Source organism: Mercenaria mercenaria, chromosome 14, assembly GCF_021730395.1.
Source record: "Mercenaria mercenaria strain notata chromosome 14, MADL_Memer_1, whole genome shotgun sequence".
Taxonomy (NCBI): domain Eukaryota; kingdom Metazoa; phylum Mollusca; class Bivalvia; order Venerida; family Veneridae; genus Mercenaria; species Mercenaria mercenaria.
Window position 1 is genome coordinate 22,839,341 of NC_069374.1, and position 23,769 is coordinate 22,863,109.

Below are 23,769 nucleotides of genomic sequence, written 5' to 3' on the forward strand. Positions count from 1 at the left end.
ACCATCACTATACATGTATTTAGGTGTTATAAGGCACTAGATCTGCTTCCGTTCTTGGCGAATACTTGACCATCAGTTGACTAATCACCAATGAATTTACCCTGCTGTGCTATTTTACGAGCAGCATACAACAACCCAACACGTTTGCGTGTAAGATGCTCATTCACAAAGGTACCGCGGTGACCGAGCTTTTCTTCCTTTAAACCTGTGCGTTTCTTATAGAGTTTCTGCCGATTTCTGCACGAAGAGAATTTCACGAGTATGTCCCTGGACCATGGTCCATGGCCTTCCCAACTTTATGACACCTGCCGATGTCATCAAGTGTAAGTCTAGTTTTAAGGGCGTCACAGATTTTAATAACTAGGTCATCGGGGACTTCTTTGTCTTTCTCGGCGACACCAGAAATTCTAACAAAGTTCCTATAACTGTACTGTTGATCAGCCTCGCGTTGATGTTCCAACTTGGAGACACGTTGCTTCAACTCAATATTTTCTTCTCTAAGTTTATGATTCGTGTATACAGCCTATCGACGACACCGTCAACTATGGCTTTCACAGTGGCTTTTATTGTAGCACCCAATGCATTCAACTTTTTACTTTCAAGCCTTAAAGCCAAAGTGTCAAGCGATTCTTCATCCAATGAGACTCTACTAGACAACATCATTGTCTCTGGACAAATGTTTGATCAGACGTTGTACCCAGCTTTTGTGATTTAACATCAGATTCAAAGTTTATATCGGGTGATGTAAAGTCCCTTTTGCGATTACGATTTATCTGCCCAGGTGTATTAAACATGTGCGCGCTATTAATATAGCGAAGTGTAGTTGCAAAAATAATTTGGCCTGGTTGGTGCGAATTTATGTCCAGTTTACACGAGAAAAGTTTCAAAGTATCCAAAAGTTTATCTTCATTTCTCGAATAAGATAACGTAATGACACAAAGTCAGTCCACATATTTCAACACATATTTGTTCCGTACCTCCTGCACATAGTCCTTCAACATACCAATCACTAGTATAGAGTCTAGATCATTTTTTTTTATCGTCAGCACGTAAACATCGATTGACCTCCATTACTGACCGGAAGTTTATCGTTATTGTTAATTACAGTTAAATTAGACAAAATAAATATTTTTATAGAAATACAGAAGCAAGTGGATATCTATCACAAGCACTTCTAGCAATTCAGCAGAAGTAAGAACAATACCTTTGAAAGGTCTTCATACATTTTAAGTTTACATGAACCAAAGGCTTAGGGTGAACTGTTAGTATAGATGGAATGGTCCGGCGTCCATTGTTTTATGTCCATTATCCATCATCTGTACTTTACATAAACATCTTCTCATCTGAAACTACTGGTCAGAATTACACCAAACTTGTTCCCGTTCATCCTGGTAAAGTTCTTTCCTAAGTTTGTTCAACAAATACTGCTTGGCTCCTTATTTGTTCAAAATGTTCTGCTTGACTTCTTAGACCAAAAAAGGTCCGTTTCCGGTCTCCATACATACCCTCTTTTTACCCCATACCCTAAGCATTTTATCGGGGGTAACTTTCCGCCTTTTGATTTTAAAAAAGATATTTCCATTTCATTTTAAACCTTTCGCATTGTTTCGCTGAAATACACTATTCTGATTGGTTGACAGTTATATCAAAAACGGCAGCGCCCGTGTTGCCGGCTTCATCAGTTTTGTGACTTCGGTTTAAAGCTTTTTTGCATTATAAAACGGCCCAAAACTTACTTACGATTGTTCCAGATCGCAAATTAGTTGATGACATATTTCACCAGTATGATGATATACCTCTACATCGTCGGAGAATTTCAAGGCCTCAACAAAAAAAAAAGATTCCTTCCTACCTACCTACCCACTTTTCTTGACAGGAGACCGGAAACGGACCTATTTGTTTGGCCTTAGTTTGTTCAAAAGATTCTTCTTGACTCTATAGTTTGTTCAAAAGGTTCTGCTTGATCCCTTATACAGGGGCCATTAAATTTAAATATAGAAAAAACTTTAAACAACTTCTTCTTATGAAACGCTTGATGGATCATTAAACTTAGTCTTTAGTATTGATTAGATATAGTACTAGAGATCAATCAATGACCTAACCTTGCCTATACACCTGTATGATACAAGTTAGCAAGGAACAATGGAGTAACTGTATGGTTAACAATTTGCTGATATATCATTTATTGTAATGTAACTTTTTTCTTGTTTTTATATATGATGTCTGATATGATACAAAAACATATCTAAATTTCAGCTTAAAAGGTGGATCTGAATCTGTTTTATTAGACTTAAAACATTTTCTATTGTCATATGCTTGTATATGACGACTTTTTGCATTGAGTTCTTCCTGCAATAATCTAGTTATAATTTGGGATTAATTATTCATCAGTTGTGTGATAGGTATAGGACTATGTGCAACAGCAGCTACATTGAAATTAAATATTTTTTTATTTTGTTGGGTTTAACGTCGCACCGACATAATTATAGGTCATATGGCGACTTTCCAGCTTTTAAGGTGGAGGAAGATCCCAGGTGCCCCTCCGTGCATTATTTCACCACGAGCGGGCTCCTGGGTAGAACCACCGGCCTTCCGTAAGCCAGCTGGATGGCTTCCTCACATTCAACGCCCCCGAGTGAGGCTCGAACCCACATCGATGAGGGGCAAGTGATTTGAAGTCAGCGATCTTAACCACTCGGCCACTGAGGCCCCTTGAAGTTAAATAAAGCCTTAAATAATATGCCCCAAAATGATCAATTCAAGACTTTATTATACTTGGTCTTAAATGTTACAATTAATCAGCCTGCTTTGAATTTTCATCGCTTTTCATTATTTAAAATTTTTTGGTACCATCTCTACATAGTTATAAGGTTCTCTTCTAATTTTGAATGAAATGGGGAAACTCAGCCGTTTCAGCTCACCTGAGCACGAAGTGCTCATGGTGAGCTATTAATGACATCTCCCCTAAAACCAGTGAATGGATTTTAATGAAACTTGGCAAGGATGTTCCTTGGATTCAAACGATTCCGCTTGGTTGCACGGCCAGAGCTAAAATGGAAAATAAATAAAACAACATCTTGTCCTAAACCGATGCTGCGATTTTGAAATAATTTCACACAATTGGTCCTTATGTCATCCTCTACCAAGATTATACAAATTACACTGATTTGTCAAAACACATGGCCGCCAGGGGGCGTAGTCACTTTTCCCTATATGTATATAGTGGAAATTTAAAAAATCTTGTGTAAAACTGCTGGTCGATTTTAGAATAATTTTACACAAATGGTTCTTGTGTTACCCTCTATCAAGATTGTTCAAATTATTTTTGATTCGTTAAAAAAAACATGGCCGCCAGAAGGCGTGGCCACTTTTCCCTATATGCAAATTGTTAAAACTTTAAAAATCTTCTTGTGTGAAACTGCTTGACCGATTTTAGAATTATTTTTCACAAATGGTCCTTGTGTGACCCTCTACTAAGATTGTTCAAATTATTCCGATTCGTCAAAAACATGACCGCCAGAGGAAGTTGTCACTTTTCCCTATCTGTATATAGTTGGAAACTTTAAAAAATTCTTGTGTGAAACTGATTTCAAAATAATTTTACAAAAATAGTTCTTATGTTATCCTCTACCAAGATTGTTCAAATCATTCCATTCCGAGTCGTCAAAAACATGGCTGCCAGAGGGCGTGGTCACTTTTCATCAACAATTTCTTACACAACATCTCCTCCAAAACCACTGAATGAAATTAAATGAAATTTTACAGAAATGTTCTCTGCGTAGCCTTCTTTCACAGTAGTTCAAGTGGTTCCGGTTCATTGAACATACAGGTCTTTTTGGTAAAAAATAAGTTTTGAGCTATCAGACTTTAAAATCCTTTCTCTAGAGTTTTGATATTTAGCATGTGAAATAAGGGTTCGACTCTTTACCATACTTGTCTAACTTATTGCCCAAAGGTAAAAAAAATGGCCACGCCCCTAGAGCCTTGATATTTTGCGTGTGATATCAGATTTGTAATGTCTACCATAATTGTTCAAATTATTGCCCTAGGTTCAAAATTTGTGTGACATGTATATAATTTAGGCTAACATAGAAGAAACCTTTAACCCTAAACTTATACAAACACACTTGAAGCCTTGTACACAGATGAGCGCTTTAGGGTCAATGACCCTTTTGGTTTTAGGAGCTGACATTTTAAAGTAGAAATGCCTTTAACAGCTTCTTCACATAAAGCGTTTAGTGAATCTTTATTTTTGGACTGTAGCATCATTACAAAGTTTTCTCCCAATTTTTATGGGCCTCTAGTGCTAGAAATTGAAATACTTGATGGATTCTACTCATGCACAACTTGATGGATGTCATTATAAGCTTCTCTGTAAAATTTTCCAAATGAGGGAATTGGCCTCCTCCAGAGGCTGCCAGAAGGCGTGGTTACTTTTCCCTATATGTATATAGTGGAAAATTAAAAAATATTCTTGTGTGAAGCTGCTAGCCCGGTTTTAAATTAACGGTCCTTGTGTGACCGCCCTCTACCAAGATTGTTCAAATTATTCCGATTCGTCAAAAAAAAGACATGGCCGTCAGAGGGCACTGTCACTTTTCCCTATATGTGTATAGTAGAAACTGCTCGCCCGATTTTTAAATAATTTTACACAAATGGTAATTGTGTAACCCTCTTCCAAGATTGTTCAAATTTTTCCGATTCGTCAAAAAACATGGCTGCCAGAGGGCGTGGTCTCTTTTCCCTATATGTATATACTAGAAACTTAGAACATCTTCTTGTATGAAACAGCTAGCGCTATTTTAAAATAATTACACACTTGTTGTTCTTGTGTGACCTTCTACAAACACTTTTCAGTTTTTTCGAATTTGTTCAAAAACATGGCTACCAGAGGGCTTGGTCAATTTTCACCAATAATTTATTTAAACGACATCTTCTCCAAAACCACAGAATGTATTTTGATGAAACTTTACACATATGATCTCTGGCTCTGGGTAGCTCTCTTTCAAAGTTGTTCAAATGGTTCCGGTTCATTATACATATGGGTATTTTTGGTTAAAAATAGGTTTTCAAGCTATCAGACTTTAAAAATCTTCCTCTCTAGAGCTTCGACATTTAGCATGTGATACAAGTGTTTGACTCTCTGCACTTTTTGTTCAAATTATTGCCCTAAGGTCAAAAATGGTCATGCCCCTGTGTGTTACATGTACTTACTTATAGGCTTATATATAAGAAACTTGGAAAATTTTCTTCTCTCAATCTATAATAGCTAGAGCCTTGATATTTGGCGTGTGATATCGGAATTTTACTCTCGACCGTAATTGTTCAAATTCTTGCCCTGGGCTGAAAAATGTGTGTGAAATGTATATATAATATAGACTAACGTAGAAGAAAGCTTACTCTGTACTTATATCATTACGTTATATAAACACAATTGAAGCCTTATACACAGGTGAGCGCTTTAGGGTCAATGACCCTCTAGTTAAATTACCTCCTTGTCCGCTGTATAACTTGATTACTATTTAAGGTAATGACTTTACATATTGATAGAGGTCACTGAGAAGGAGTGCAGTGACAAGGAACCATAACTCTGGATGGTTCCATTATTGAAGCATCTCCAGTTTTTGAAAACCCTTTTTCCGGAGCATAACTTGAATACTATAATTACAAGGTATGGGCTTCATACTTTACATATTGAAAGAGGACAGTGAGAAGGAATACAATGACAAGGAACCGTAACTCTAGGTGGGTCCATATTTGAATTATCTCCCTTTTAAAGTTCTTTAAAAATCTTTCGCGGAGCATAACTTGAATACTATGTAAGATATTGACGCCATACTTCACATATTGATAGAGATCAGTGGGAGGGAGTGCAGTGACAAGGTTATAGCGCCCTTTTCATGATCAATTTCACGTTCAAAGGCGCTTTACATAGTTCAAATGCAGCCACACAGGGCGCATAATTCATCCTCTACTAGTACAGACACAGAGCGATCTGAACAGAGGGACAGAGTGAGACAAAGCCCCCACGACAGAGAGATTAGAAATCAGATACAGGCTTGTCCGGCTAACTCAGCCTAGCTCGTTGCGAATAGACAGCCTGGTTCTTTAACGTGCCCAGTGTATAGCACTGATACATGCCAGGATTGGCTTATCTCTGTAATAACTTGATGAATTTGTTTCAAACATGAAATAGTTATTCCTCATCATCATCCACCTAATATGGCACAAGGACTATAACTCTCACACCAATATTCATGAATTGTCCCCCATCCCTTTTACTTAAAATTTAAGGTTAAAGGTTTGATTCACTATCACTCTGTATCAGTTATTACTATATGGGTTTGATTCAAACTTAACATAGTTGTTCCATCTTATCACCCACATCATATAACACAAGTTCCTTAAATCTGGTACCATTTTTTCTTGAATGATACCCCCTTTTACTTAACGTTTAAAGTTTATTTTGATGCATTTTCACTAAATCAGTTTCTATAATATGTTAATACAGAGAGGATTTGATTCAAATTTAAAATATTGTTCAGCATCATCACTCACGTCATATGACACAAGGACCATAACCCTAGCACCAGTATTTCATGAATTATTTCCCCTTTTTACTTAGAATTTCAGTTTAAATTTCTGGTGCATTCTCACTCTATTTCAGTTATTATGCCCCCTTCGAGGAAGGAGGGGTATATTGTTTTGCAGTTGTCGGTCCGTCAGTTGCAACAACTGGTTTGTCGATCGGTCCGTAGACCAATTGGTTTCCGGAGGATAACTCAAAAATGCTTGGGCCTGGGATCATGAAAATAGATAAGGAGGTTGGTCATGACCTCTATTAATTTTGAAGATCAGGGTCACAGTGAACCGGAACAGATAAACGGTTTTCGGATTATAACTCAAGAACACTTGTGCATAGGATCATGAAAGTTGATAGGGATGTTGGTCATGACCAGCGGATGACCCTTATTGCTTTTGAGATCAGTAGTTAAAAGGTCAAGGTCACAGTGACCCTGAACAGTTAAACGGTTTCAGGATGATTACTCAAGAACGCCTTGTCCTAGACTGGAAATGTTTGAATTGTGCGTTTAAAATTTAGTGGATTCCTTGGTGTTTCATGAATTTTAGTTAAAAATTTGAAAAACACGTGTAAATAAATGTGGATAACATTAATCTGTAGCTATATATATATAAATTATGTTTAAAATGATTGTGTGTACATGTATTTTGAGACAATTGTGTACATTCATAGAGGACTTTTCTCCTTTTTTAACAGAAACACACAAAGTGCCCAGGCGACAAAATGATGTTTTTCAAGAGAATGTGGTTAAACTAATGAATACAATAGAAAAAAGAATGAGCCAGTATTCATGTAAGTTTATATTTTACGATGGGATAGAACTACTGTAACATTCAACTATACGTGCTCAGCCATTAAAGTCATGGATCAAACGGCTTATATCCTTTGCACATCCTTGTATGACAGGGTTTTCCTTAAATTGTACAGAAGGGAGGGTCAACTAAGTTTACAGCTTTCCTGAGTCAAGTGTTGTTTACAGAGTACAGTACAATGGATAATTTTATAGTATTATTGTATCTTACAGTAACCGTGATCTTTATGTCAGCATGCTTGCAGTTTTAATGTTTTTTATTAATTACTATCCAAACATGTGCTTTGTATATACTTGTAAATGATACTTTGACATCACTAGTAGTAGTATAGTAATTGTTTGTTTTGAAACAATCTGACCTCACTTAACCTTTTGACCACTTCTAAAAAATCCAATGCCGGACAATTTAAAACCCACAGGTTTTATCAAAGTATTGAGAAAAAAACTTTAGTTAAACATTACAGTTAATCCAATGTTTAACTATAATACAAGCTGAAATAAAATTGACTTAAATATCAATACAGTACACCGTAGCGTATTTACTTTCTGATTGACAGTGCATATCAAGATAAAGATCAGGTTTTCAGTGTAACTGGAGAATAAATACTACGCTATAGCAAATACAATTCTACTGTGCATTGAGAGCTTGTCCTACCTGTAAGACACATACTTGTCCTTTATGTACCTGTTGTGTCATAGGTAAATCAAGTTTACATACGGCAATATAAATAGCTAGCGCATTTTCTGAATATTTAGTGGCATTTTCTGAAAATGATAATGTGGGAAACCACAAATTCAACCAATCAAAAGCCTGCCATTTTTCTGCCAAGTTGGCAGACACTGCCACATTGCTGCCACTTGGCAGACTTTTGGCAGAAATTTGGCAGATTATTTTTATTAATTTAGTATTTGATCTTATTTTCAGTTAGTAAGTATATTATTAGGGTACACATAGTAATTAAAACTTTAATTAAGCTTTTAACTCAAAAGTTTGTTTCTATCATGGAATGCATGTTCATCCGATACAGATTCATCCGATACAGCATCCGATACAGATTCATCCGATATGTAGAATCTGATGTAACTATCCGTCAAAAGCGTAAAATTTATTTCTGTAGATGTTGAATCATCATAAGGATGAATGTCAAACATTGTCCCTTGTATTAGATAAACTTTAATTTTTTTCTTATACATAGATATTGTTTTGTCCGATCCAATGTCAAAGTCCTCGGCTACTATATTTACATTATTGATAAATGTACTAAGAAATGGATCATCATTATTATTCCACCGCCTAAATATAAAATGTGATATTGGGCTTTTACTCGGTTTACTCGGTTCAGCTTTAAACCCGGCCCCCGCTAATAAAATCTTAATATCTATTATATACATTCCGGTTTTTTCGATCACAAACACACCCCTCAAAAGCACATCTGGTACAGCTATTTTATGTTGTTGGTTTATGTGTATAAAATCTTTAAAATCTACGAAAATTCCAGGTCTTAATTGAAATGCATTTAAATAGTTCAGACCGGCCATATCTTCATATGTTGAATATATCCAGGCACCTGACGGTTAAAATACTTTTTCATTTTTACGTATTCATAAAAACCGTATTTAAACCTTGGATCTGTTTCATAAAAACTGTTATATTCAAAAAGAAACATTTCACGTCTTACTTTTTCTAGTTCTTCTTCTATTTTCCTGTCTTTCTTTTTAAGTTTAAGAATTATTTCAGCTAAATCATCAAGTCGTTTTGTTGTAGCAACTTCAGAAGCAGATAGATTGTCAACAGTATTCTTTGTTCTAGCTAATTGTGTTTCTTGTTTTAAGAAAGCATCTTTTACTTCTATAATTTTTTTCCAATTATTAGAAATTTTTTCATCATTAGTAGAAATTTCTTCGACATTAGCGGTTATTGCTTTAGTATTAGCAGTAATTACTTGGGTATTAGCAGTGATTGATTCTCCTTGTTTAGCTGATATTTCAACTACACAGTCCAAATCATTTATTATTTTTTTAATTTTATCATTAAATTCATTAATATCTTTTTGTAATAAACCTGTAAGTTTACTTAACTCTTCGTACTTTATATTGTGACGTACAACATTACTAACCATGTCTACAAGTTGTTTCTTCAAATTTTCTAGCTGTTCATTAATTATGTTAATTGCTTCAGTATTAGCAGTAATTAACTCTCCTTGTTTAACTGATTTTTCAACTACAAAGTCCAGTTCATTTTTATTATTCTTAATTTTAATATTGGCTTTGTTAACATCTTCTTGTAATAATTCTGTAAGATTACTTAAGTTTGCATACTGTAAATTGTGACGTACATCGATAGTACTTACCCAACTTTGAATTTGTTTTTTAAAGTCCTCTAATGCTGTGTCATGGTCATCACCTCTTTGTGAAGCTGCCTTTTCCAATTCAGCTTTATATTCTGCAAGTTTATTTGAAATTAATTCTAATAAATCTTTATGCTTTTTTTCAGTTTCAGTATTTAGTTTATTTATTTCTGTTCTGATTTCTAACTGATACATATTTTGTAACTTTTTTTCAGCTTCAATAATCTTGTCTTTTAGTTCTTCATGTTTAATCATAGTATCATTTATTTCCTGAACTTGAGTGTATAACTTTTCAAAATTGGCTTTAAATACTTATGTTGTCATCTGTCAAATCAGATTTCTCTTCAAGTTCTTTAATAGAATCAACCATAGCTTTCATTTCTTCTCCAAGTTTACCTTGTAATTCAACTATTAATAATGAATTCTTTTTAAAATCTATTGTTAATTCTTCAATATTCTTTACTTCTGCTTCTAGTGTTTGTTTTATACTTTTGACATCTTCAAGATTATAGTCATCTATTACACTTTGAATTTTTTTATACATAAACCGTCTTGGAACTGCATCAGCGGGTTTATCTGGATTTCCTAGGTTGATTATTTCATATCTTCCCATATCTAATGCTCTGTTCATTGTGTTATCAAGTTCCTTATTTCTGTGAAGATATGATTCCATGTCCTTTTTAAGCTTTTTGTATTGTGTTTTAGTAACATAATCACTTAAATCAATATCAAATTTAACTTTACTTATACTGTCAGGTTCTCTTATTTGTTCTATATTATTAAAAACTCCCATTATATATTACCAGTAAAGTTTTTTCTAAAAAACTTCCTTGGTTTGTCAATATATAAGAAATCATATTTTTGATTTGTTGCATTAGCAAAAGAGTTAGGGTTAATATTTTGTTCATTACAAATCATATCATTTTCTTGTTTACCTGGACTGTCAAATAAAATATAATGTGAACAGTTAATTCGGATATCTTTTGGTGTTTTATAGTAAGACTGACTTAAATAAATAACACAACAGTTTTTGTGACGTCCTTGAATAAAGTATTTTGTTATTTCATTTTGAACTTTTTTAGCTTCACATACAAAATCATCAAATATTACTACTTTTTGTTTTTCTGATTCAAGATTCTCACAAGGTTCAATTTGGTTGGGATCAGCTGAATATTCAAGTATTTCATTTGGATCTACTTTAATTTTTTTAGCAATTTGACTTAAGTGGTTAATTAAATCTTGATATTTAGATTGTTCTAGGTTTTTAGCATACAAGTATAATTTATCATAATATATAAGAGGTTTTCGAAGTATATGCATTAATGTATTTGTTTTTCCAGATCCAGAAGATCCACATATTAACATTCTAAAACATGAATCTGGCATAAAAGGATAATGTTGTGTAAAGTTATTGGATTTATTACTTTTTGTGTCATAATTTGGAATTTCCATTTATATAATATTACATTATTTTACAATATCTTACATTATCTTACATTATTATATAAATGCAATCAAAACTTAATGAAATAAGAATAAGAAAAAAATTAGTCGGGCAAAAGATGAGGGCTCTTAGAGAAGAAATAATGAGAGAAAAAATTAAGAAAGCTACAAATATACAAGTACACTGAAATTTATAAGCCAATTACTGAAGGAATAGAAAGTCAAAAAGAACAATTATCAAGTCAGTTAAAAGCATTACCTGGAATTAAGGAGCAATTAGCGTTACTAGGTGATGAAATTAAAGATATACAAACATACCAGGGTTTACCACAGCTATTCCAAGAACCACTTCCATTATTACCGCCGAAAGATCATATGGGTTTGGATGATGAAGATGATGAGTTTGAAGACACTAAAGAATTTCCTGAAGAATTTCCTGAAATTGTCGGGACAAGACCGAAAGAAAAGGAAATACCTACAGTAGATTTAGATGCTTTTCTGGATAATAATGTTTTAGAAGAATATAAATATTACAAACCGTCTGAAATGTTTGACTTTTTTACTGCAGATGAATCTAATCCAGATAAAATAAGTAAAGACAAACTTCAAGATACGATAGATGATGTTACTACGGATATCAAAAAATTAAATGGTTCAATAGCTAGCAAATCAAGATCAGAAGATCCAAATAAGCAAAAAGAAGCAAAAGAATTAAAACATGAACAAGACGAACTGATAAAGTACAAAAAACGGTTAAATCATATTCTTGGTATATCTTCTACATATGGACAAGGAATAAAACATCATAATCCATATAAAGTTTCACCAAATGGACAATATGGTAATTTAATTATTAACTTAAATAAACTTTATGGTCAAAACAAATTGGTTGCTAAGGATAGAATAACTGGAAAAGAAGTAATTAACACTAAAGTAGATAATGATTTGATTGATCTGATTAATAAAAGATATAACAATAATAAAAAACATCCAATTCATTCAAGAAAAATATTTAAAGAATTAACAGAAAAATCAGGATTACCTATCAATAAAAGATCTATGAAATTTAAAAAAGTAATTAGGGGACAGGGTTATGACGTTTGTCCATGTAATCCAAAAGAATTGGTTAATGACTTGGAGTTAATTTGTGGTTCAATTAATGCTGGAAATAATAATGAAGAACTGAAAAATGAAGGTATTAACATAATTGATGAACTATTAAAAATGAATTCACTCTTACCAGAACAACATGAAATGTTATATAAAAATTATTTTTCTTGAATATATAAATGGAACAAAAAATAGTATTAAGTTCTGAAACAGTTAAAAATGATAACAAAAATACTCCGAGTGATTTTACAATCAGATTTAGTCGTTCTTTAATTTTAGATAAAAATAAAACTTATGTTGTTGGTTTGGATAGTATTAACACTATGACTTACTCTTGGCATAATATTAGTGATGAATATGACAATGAAAGAATTCGTTATAATAATGGTAAAGAATGGAAAGATATTATATTTACAAATGGTTCTTACAGTTACACAGATATTAATAATTATATTAGGGAAACATTAATAAGTAATGATGATTTTGAATTTAATAAATCAGAAATTGCTCCAATAAGTTTGGAATTTGATTTAAGTTGTTTTAAGATTTTGATTTCAATTAAAGATAATTTTATGTTGGATTTAAGAATGTCAAATTTTCATACATTGCTTGGATTTGAGAAAAAAGCATTGAGAAATACTGAATGGGGAACTACAACACCAAATATAACTAACTCTGTGGATACAATTTACATTCATTGTGATCTTATTGATAATTCACTTGTTGATGGAAATTTCAGTGATATTATCTATGCTTTAAGTACTGCAGATTTAACAAGAGCTTATACATTTACAAAAGAACCACAAAGAGTTGGATATTCTGAAATTAATAAATATATTATAAATTCAATTAGAATATATATTACAGATGTATGTGGTAGAATAATTAATTTTAATGAAGTTGAAACAAGTTTTACACTAATTTTAAAAGAAATATGAAATTATAAATTTTAGTTTTATATAATGTACAAAAAAGTTTATGACAAAAATAAAGGAATATTTATTTATGTTGATGCTCACACGGGAAAAGAAATCATACACGGTACAGGTATCTTTGACACTTTAACAAAATTGCTTTCAAGTGGAGTTGCATCTTCAATTAGCACAGCTGGAAAAAAAGCTTTGGAAACAGCAGGAAAAGCAGCACTAGAAAGTGGAACAAAAAAGGTTGGAACGGAAGTTGGAAATTTAGCTGCTGATAAAATTGTTGAAAAATTTAAAAAGAAACCTGCTCCGGCAGTTGGTAATTTAATTGCTAAGGAATTACAAGAAAAGAATAACAGTAATAATAATAAGAAGAAGGATATTCATATGAGAATAAATAGAATATTGTCAGGATCTGGAACTTCAGCTCAGCGTAAACGTATTAACAGATTAATTTATAAAAAATAAAATAATATATAATATATACATGTTTAGAACAAAACAATATTGTGAAAGATACGAACTAACTCCTATTCAATTAGATACAGCCTTAATATCTGTCTTGGGAAATAATGTTAAGCAACAAAAAAACGGATATCACTTTACAATTAATGATAGAAGTTCATATTTTGATTGGTTTAATGGTTATTTTGAAGTAAGTTTTAAAGTAAATAAGCTTGCTAATGGTAATAATTATGCTGATGGAGATCAAATTGCTCTAATTAATAATGCAGCTTCATTAATTGATCAATTAGTGGTTAAACAAAATGGAAAAATTGTATATGATTGTAATAATTTATATAAGGTAGTAAATGTAAAAAATTTAGTTGAACTATCTGATGATTATGCAAGATCAACTGGAACAAATGAATTTATCTATTTAGATACTAGCGCTAGCACTGAAATCAGGCCTGCCCAGAATGATTATAATAGTGGTTTTGCTTCTAGAAAGGAATTAATCGAAGGTGGTAATGAGGTAAATGCTAAGATTCCGTTAAATAATTATTCATTTTTTCAGGGTTTAGAAACTAATATTTTACCTCCAAGTCAAATTCAGATAACACTGCAGCTGACAGATGATGATGAATTAATTTTTAGAGCTAATGCTGCTGATGCTGGTAGAGTAATTGTAACAAAATTATTTCTATGGGTTCCACGTTTAATTTTCAATGAATTTGGGTTTGATCTAATTACTACTGAAAGATTTACAAAAGCAAGATGGTCATACCTTCGGGAAATGATAACACAATCAACTGATACACGACAGACGAACATAACTTTTAGAATAACAGCTGGTGTAATAAAACCACAACATGTATTTGTTTATTTACAACGACCTGATAAAAGTAATGCACAAAGACAGAATCCGCATTTATTAGATACATTTAAAGCTAATGCAGCAGATAATGATTGTACATTGGAATCTTGTCGTCTTGAAGTTGGTAATGGTGTTTTTTATCCAGAAACAGAATACACAAGTATATCAAGAATATATGATGATGTAATTAATTATTATTATAAACAAAATAATAAGACTACTGGAAGTTTGCTAAATAGATCAAACTTTAATAATTTATTTGGATTTGTTCACTTTAACTTGGAATATAAAAAAGAAGTAACTACAGAAGATCCTAAACACATTACATTAACAGCTAAATTAAATGTTCGGCCGGCAGCACATGTACCGTGTTTACGCAATTGTATTGTATGAGGAAACAGTTGAAATAAATACTATTGGAAATGAACTTGTTATTGTTTAAATAAAATAAATTTTAAATATATAATGTCATCAAATTATATTGAATATAAAGTTAACCTTACAGATGGACAAAAGAAAAATTTAGCACAAGCTTACAATTTCAAAAAAACAAATGTCCAGTCAAGGTCAAAATGGTGGATTTTTAGGAGCTTTGGCTGGTTTGTTAGGAAAAACAATTATTCCAATGGCAGCAAAAATAGCTCCAAAAATATTAGCCCCTCTAGGCATTGGAGCCCTTTCTGGGCTGGCCAGTACTGGTGTTAGTAAAATACTTGGAAATGGTATGATTTCGGTAGCTAATAATACGAGAAATATAATATCACCATATCTTACACCTAATCAAAGAAAGCAACTAGTAGGATCTGGAGTGATTAAATTAACACAAAAACAAAAACAAGACGGCGGGTTCCTGGGTATGCTGGCTGCTAGTCTAGGGATACCTTTAATTACATCTTTGTTAAGTGGTAAGGGACATGGCCAGGGTATACAGATTGATTCCCAGAAAAGACCTTACAGACGAATTCCTATAGTAAAAAAAAATAAAATTTATAAACAAACCAATTTCTAACTTTGAAATTGAACAATGGGTAAAACAATTAAAAATTAAAAACTTTAGGGGTGTATTTAGTAGAAATAATTTACCAAAAACGAAAGAAAAGGTTGAATGTGGAATTATAAATTTGGACTACTCTGTTGGTCCTGGAACACATTGGGTTTGTTACTTTAATACTTTATACTTTGACCCATTTGGGCTTCCTCCGCCGAAAGAAGTATTTAAATATATACCTGGGGTTAAGTATAACAACATACAATATCAAGACAAAACAAGTACACTCTGTGGATATTATTGTTTATTTTTCATAAAAATGTTACAAGATAAAGTACCGTTGTATGATTTATTGTATAAAATACTAAAAATTAATAATGTAAAACAAAATGAACAAACAATTAAACTTTATTATAAATTATTTTAATAAAAAAGGTTAAAACTATTGTTTTAATTAAAACTTATTAAAACTGTGTTTTTATTTAACTGGAATAATTAATATAATGGGAATATTCAATAATATAAATGAAAAAGTTAATAAAATAGAAAGACAATTAATAAGAAAACCTCCATTGTTTTTAACATGTTATACCCAAGATACCGATGGTGGATTATTTCAATGGAAAACTGTAAATGCTAGTCCTGGTTTAGTTCAAAATGGTCATAATGTAACAATTAAACAAAATTGCATCTTAATTATTCTTGTTGATGCAATTAAATTAGATAAAGGAGAAGCTAAATTACAACTAAAAAATAAAGAAAATGTAATTCTTCAAAGTTATAATGTAAAAAATAATAGAAAAAATGAATCTATTTCTATTAATTGTGCAAATGAATTTAAAATAAATGATGTTATTTCTATTAATTCTTTAAACGTTATGAATATTCAGTTAACAATTTATGGTTCTATAATTTAAGAATAAGCTAATGTATCAATACCATTATCAAGAATATATCTTTTACCGTCATAACATGATAAAGATGTTTTATTTATAACATAACTGGAAAGATTGTGTTTATCAGATCGAATAACTTTAAAGGTGTGATTACTTTGGGTTGAATTAAACAAAGTATCTTTGTAATTTTTATGAACTATTGTTTTCTTAACAACAAGTTTTTTAATTCCTTTACACTTTTTTAACATTAACTTCATTTTCTAATAAATAAGAATACATTTTACTTCTTAATCCAACAAATTCAACAATGGGAATGCCGGCAGCTTCATCTTTAAATTTTCCAATTACTTTTTTATTATTATCAAAATAAAATTTTGAATTACTATTGTAATCACTATTATCAAATAAATCTTTGTCCTTATAAAAATCCTCATATGCATCTTTGGTTTTTATTTCATAACATAATGAATCAGTGTCAGTAAATAAAAGCTTTGCTGAGTTTTTATACTTTTCCTTAATATAATTATAATGAAAATCATACATTAAATATTTTGATAAATCTAGAATGCACATTCCAACATAACAAGGTCTGTTTAATAACAAACTTTCTTTTATTCTATGAATACCAAACAAATTCTTGTTAAACATCGTTGAACTAACAAATGAAGGTTTGGCTATGTATTTTAATAAAATATTTTCATCATGTGTTAATTTAATATTAACCCTCTTGCGTAAATTCTCCATCGTCTTACCGAATACAGAATTGTTCATTAACTTAAAAAGGTCCTTTTCAAATGAATTTTTTGCTTTAGATCTTTTTTGAGTATTAAAATCAATATACTTTTTTAACCAAGGACTTTCATCAAAAGTTAATATTTTGTATATTTTTGTTACTTTTAACCCTAATTGTGTATATAGTTCAAGATTTTTAAAATGAACTACATAATTTTGTTTTTTCATTAAAGTTGGAACTAATTTTTTTACATTCCTTTTTCCTATTTCAAATTCTGTTTTAATATTTTTACTGTAATTGGAAAGCCATTGATCTGGTATTTTAATTTTTTCAGGAGCTAAAGGATAATCATTATGTACAGTATGTAATTCTTTTGGATATTCAAGATCACATTCAACTATAAAGTTAGTTTTACCTTTTGCAATTAATTTCTTGAATTGTTTTTCAGATATAAATTTAAAGTTTCCAGAGGGTAAAGGTTGACACATAGCCCAACCGTAAAGGTTATTGGCGTCGAGGTACATAATGTATTTGCTGTCAAGTTTAGGATCATAATCTTTCATATATTTATTGTTTGATTTACTGTATCTGTTTGAAATATAACTTATTCCTCCTCTCAGTCCCTTTTCAATAAAAAGATACATATCAATATCAGTTATTAAATCTAACTTAATTCCAGTCATTTTTAACATTGCATCCCAAGCTAAACCAGGACTACTAAAATAATGACAAGGATCTAATTTGTAGTACTCCAAACATAGTTTTCTAAAATTTTCGAATACATCAGCTAAAAGTAATACGTCAGTTTTTAAATATAGATCATCATATTCTCCCATTGTTTTAATTTTAAATTTATTCCAAACAGTTTTACATGTTCATATTCGTTGTCAGATATGTGTGTTTCATTTAAAATTGAATAAAACTCTTCTTTAGAAGGTAATTCTGTTTCTTTGAATTTTTTTAATGAATCCATGTAATCATATGGATAAACACCTTTTGTTTTTAATAATTCTATATTTTTATCAAATTCAGTTGATGTGTATTTAAATTCTGGAATATTTTTTACTAAGTTATCCAATGATTGAGACATAAATTGGAATGAATCAATAAAAACCAAGTCGGAAATCATAAATGCCATATATCTTTCCATATTGTTAGGAATAACATTAATTTCTTTTTTGAATTTCCCTATTTGTTGCATAATAAAATGACCGTCATAACCTCTTAAATTATGAAAAATAACAGGAATTTTATGTGTTAGTTTAAAATTAATATTACATTCTGAGTGAGCACTTCCTCTGAATTAGCCTGTTATATGACAATGGTTTCTTACTTTGATTGAATCTTCTATATATTCTTTTTCACAGATATGACAAAACTTTTGTTTTTTAAATTCAATTTCATCTTTTTTAGACATTCTTAGTTCTTTGTTAAAGTGCTCTTTAAAATATTTCTTTACAATATTCCTCTTCCTCAAGCATTTTTTCAATAAACTTATAAACTGCATTAGGACCTCTATAAATCTGGGTTGGTTTAGTATATTTATCGTCATAACAACAAACAACTTTATAACCGTAACCACAATCTATATGATTTTGATATGGTTCAGTAAATGAAGATTCAGTTGATGGTAAAGCAGTTAAAACTTTTTTAGTTATTGATTCAAATCAGCATAAATTACAAAAGGTACTGCTAAACCTTTATGATAATTTTTAAATTGTACTTTACTTCCTCTTTTGGCATTTTTACACCTGGATACCATAATAGCTAAACAATTTGGAATATGTTCATTTAATATTCTTTCTTGGGTAAAGTGTTGCAGGCAAGATCTACAAAATGTTTCTTGTTTGTATTTTTTGTTTTGTTATTCATTAATCTATTAAAGTCTTTATCCAAACATAATGTTGGACTACAGTTCTTGAGGGCTTACAGTCATCATCAGTTATTTTATCATTAGTAATTAGCAACATGTCACAGTGTTCTTCGTATTGATATTTTGATATGTACAATGGATAAATACTAATTTCTTCATAACCAAATATATTAAATGATATATCATTTAAAACTTCAATTTTAGGTATTTGATTAATGTAACAGGAAATTTAATTCCAGTATAATCAAGATCGTTTATATGTTTTTTATATTTTGAAACTCTATGAGGGTTTTCTTTAACAGGAAATTTGTAAGCTAAATGACACCATCTAAAACATTCGTTATCATCATTCTTTATATTTATTAATCCTTTCATTGGATGTTGTAATGGTTTTGGTAACTCTAAATAACTTGAAGCAGCCAACGGACTATACTTATATCTATTTATATAATGAGCATCAACTGACTCTATTCTCCAGCCACTTCCTTCAGAAATCCAATTACCAATTCTATTTATTATTTCATCAAAAGCTTGATGTAAAGTTTTTTTTTATTTCGTTTGTGTTAATAATTTCTAAAGCCTTTGATTGAAAATAAGCTGATTTATATATTGTATCAGTTTTATCCATTTTTGCAAAAGTTATTTTAAAACAACGTTTATTTTTATACCTTTTAAAGTTTAAGTTCAGATTTAAGTATTTCATAAGAGTCGTTTATAGTTAAATATAATTGATTCTTTGGATCTCGTCTATATGTAATTTTAATTTCAAATTTCTTATAATATTGTTTTGTAGATCTCTCAATTTCCATCTATAATATTATATTTAGAAAAAAAATCACTAAGGAAAAAAGGATTAAAAAATAATAAAATAAATAAAGTTTAAGAAGAACTAAAATATTTAAATTTATATCTTTTTCCGCTGGTTTTTGATATTCCACTTTTAACTTGGTTTTTTCCTTTGCAGCACATTGTTATTAACCCTGAATTAATATTAAGGTCTTTGGATGCTGCATAAGTGCTTTTATGGGTTTTTTCTTCATTAGTATCATAATTGGTTGCAATAACTTTTTTAGGATTGTTTCGAATATTATTTGGTCTGGGACAATCACATAATCTTTCAGCATTTTCTTCTTCAGTTAATAGACAACCACAGTTCCATTCAAATAAATTATTTTTTAAAAGATAAGGATCTATAACATTTTGTAATTTATCAATGACATGATTTTTGTATTCATCGCTAACTATTTGATCAAGTTTTGATTTAATAACATTTCTTCTTTAGAAACTTTCTTATATGAATTTTTGTCTGGATTCATTATTTCTCCTAAAGTGCTAGATAATTTTGGCATAATCATTCTATCTACCTTTCTATTAACCATCTATATATAATATACTTATAGAAAAAAATCTCTAAAAACGCACGTAAAATTTAATACAGCTCTTCTTCTTTTTTACTTTTATATCCGTTAAGTTTAAATTCCTTCATATACGTTTCAAAAGGCATTGAATATTTTTTTTTCTTTCTGCATTTCTAATAGTATTGTAAAAAATATCCTGAATAACTTGTTTCTCTTCTTCTTTATTTACTTTTCCAATCCGTGCTTTTGTTATTAGTTGTTTTATTTTGTGACGATGTGCTTTTAAAATAAATTTCTTGTCGTCAAGTTTTAGTCTGTTAGTAAATATGGTAATTACTGATGGAACAGCGCCAGCAACTGCTACAAATATAGGAATAGCTGGAACAAGTGCTAATGCAGCTGAGCAACCAAAGATACCTGCTGTAATATATAATCCGGTACTTACTCTCCCACAAAATTTATAACTTTTTCTGTAAGCAGCAGCTAGTTTAGTTAAGTGAATAATTAATTGATCTATTGTTTCTATTCCATTATTAGAAATTAGATTTTTATGACTCATTTATTAATATATTTTTTAAATTAAATTTCTTCCAATTCACTAAATGGTACCCAACTATTAAATGTTTCACTATAACCTTTCCATTTTACTAAAGCTTGTTTTTTCTTATAGTCTCGTCTAATAACTTTTTCTATTCTAAAAACCTCTTGTGTAGTAGGTAAAAGTTCTTGTTCATAAAATGAACCCTGAATTATTTCATCATTTAAATCTTTAATAGTGTATGTTCTGGGATTTGTATTATTAATTTTATAAATTATAAATATTTCCTCTGTCCAGTTTGGTGTATATCCTTTTTCAAAATGTCTTTTAAGTTTGCTTAAGCGAACTCGATCACCAATTTTAAATTTTGTTTTACTCTTTGGTATCTTTAAATCACCATATAAATTAAAGTAAACAGTACCTTTATTTAAGTTTTTACTAGCTTCGGTTGGTGTCATTTTTATACTAGAATGTTTTGTTTTGTTATATTTATCAACCATATCCTGCAAATTATCTAAATAAGTATAAGTATTATTTGCTGTAAAATATTTCCACATTATTCTTTTTAAACTTCTATTAAATCTTTCTATTACTACAGCCTTTCCTTCATTAAATGTATGGTACATGTTATTTTATTTTTATTCAAAAATGATTCAAACTTTTTAATATAAAATTCTTTTCCTTCATCTACCCATAAATTTGTTGGAATTCTTGCAGTCTTCGGGGACTTTCGTCCCTGAGTTCTACCTTCTGAAACTATTTTATTAAATGCTTCAGTAACAGATTCTCCAGTTTTATTCTTTAATGGAATAACCCAAGCATATTTACTAAATATATCAATAACGGTTAACAAGTACTTTACTCCTTTATTATATTTTGAAAAAGCTTGCATGTCAACTAAATCAGCTGACCAAGTATCATCAATATCATTAACAATCACTCTTCGTTTCCTAAATTTTCTTTTAATTGGTTTGTGTAATTCTTCTGCTAATTCATCACTCCATGTTATTTCGGGGGTATACTCTACCCCCTTTTCCCGTTTTTTGACTTTTGTCCCAGTCCAAGTTTATATTTCGTTTTAATTATAGGTTTTACAACTAAATGTTTTGCAATCTTTTCCCCAAATGTTTTTGATTTAGTTTTATTTAAGTCGGAAAGCATTTGCTTATCACATGTACCCTTTTTAAAACCACTGTCATAGCAAAAATCATGGTCCATACATACTGCATCCAGTTCATTGACAGGGGGTCCATTATCTAGGGGATTTCCTGGCCCACAATAATTATATCCTGGGAGTGTTAAACCTTTCTTAGGTAATAAAGGTAACATTGCTTTGTGAATATCTAAATTACCCCCTGTACTTTTAACAAACTTTGATTTCATTTTTCCACAAGATGAACAAGTAGCCATTATCATTTTTCTCCCGTTTTTTGTTGTAACATGATGAGGATTTATATTATCAGTAAATCTTCTTTCTTTCAAACAATATATTCTATTCTGTAAACTCATCTATATCATATGTATTTAAAACTTTTTACTGGGTTTAAAACCTGTGGGTTTTAAATTGTCCGGCATTGGATTTTTTAGAAGTGGTCAAAAGGTTAAGTGAGGTCAGATTGTTTCAAAACAAACAATTACTATACTACTACTAGTATTTGTGGGGACTAATTTTTGTCAATTTGATACCGGTAGTTTCATCAGCTCAGCCCTAAAAAATCCAAAGAAATATAGTTACTATTCTTTTCGTCATCAAAAGTGTAAATCGATGAAGTTGCAGTCATTTTGGTCCAAACCACAAAATGTTACGCCTATGAAGTTACAATGTAAATGATATTACAGTATGTTAAAATTGTTAATAGACTTTATAATATATTATTTTTTCCATTCTGCTATTTGCGGGTGCCAGTATGAAATGTATTGTCTTTAATTAACCATTGCACTTACAGTGCTTTTTAAACCAGTATTTATGTATAATATTATGATAATTCTATTAGTGATTTTTCCGCAAAACTCTATGTTACATTTTGACATCATTGTAATTAGCGTCATTTGACTTTGACAGTTCTTATTTTTAACCCTGAAGAAGGCTAATTTAGCCAAAACACTGGCGATAAATAAGAGTGACTTGTAATATTTTGTAGTTTTGAATACTTTTAATACCTGTATACAGGTGCCATTATCAAATCTTAAAAATGCAAGTGTGAGTTTTTCAGAGATTAAACAATTATTTCTGTAATGAGACTTTATGCTGACCAACTGTTAGATCAAGTTAAGTATTCAAAAAGCCATTTGTATGATTATATCAAATAACTCACAGCGGTGAAGGAGATCCCTGAAGCTAGCGAGATTGAGTGTGCCCTGAAAGCCCCTGCCCAAAAAGGGACAGCTCAATATACACAGTGGGTTAGTAAGCTGTGGAGGGAAACTGCAAAACTGAAGAGTTCTGAAGCTAGAAGATTCCTAAATCCTTGTAGAACACATCTAGAGGTAGGTGTAACACTTTGGTAACCTGTAGAATATGTTTAGAGGATGGTTTTAGTCAGGGTTTAAAAAATCTGCAAATTTATTGGTAGCCTATTTGACTATCTGTATTTTCGTCTGGAAGCCCAACCGTTTTTTTGTTTTTATTTTTGGAAAATTTGCTTAATGCTTGTAGACAACAGTCGGATGAAATGCGTAGTGTATTACATGGTTTCATAATTTTAGCTATACAAATATGTCGTTATAGATTTTGTTCCCTAAAAAAGCAATTATCATTCATTTTGTCCCCTGTTATGTTTCATTTGAGTTTAAAAACTAAAACAAGTTAAATTCGGAATTCTTCTCCCTTTAGTTATTGCAAAATGA

At 30.7% G+C, this 23,769-nt stretch overlaps 1 protein-coding gene across 2 annotated transcripts in view; it reads left to right on the plus strand.

Moving 5' to 3' along the window:
* Positions 1-23,769, plus strand: part of LOC123529642 (uncharacterized) — a 582,930-nt gene that overhangs the window by 45,442 nt on the left and 513,719 nt on the right. Inside the window, exons 3-4 of one of the 2 annotated variants that reach the window (XM_053523049.1) lie at positions 7,280-7,375; positions 23,240-23,409. In XM_053523049.1, the coding sequence (XP_053379024.1) occupies positions 7,280-7,375; positions 23,240-23,409 (266 nt within the window). Of the gene's footprint in view, positions 1-7,279; positions 7,376-23,239; positions 23,410-23,769 lie in introns of those variants that run through there. The other variant, XM_053523050.1, reaches the window with a different exon arrangement.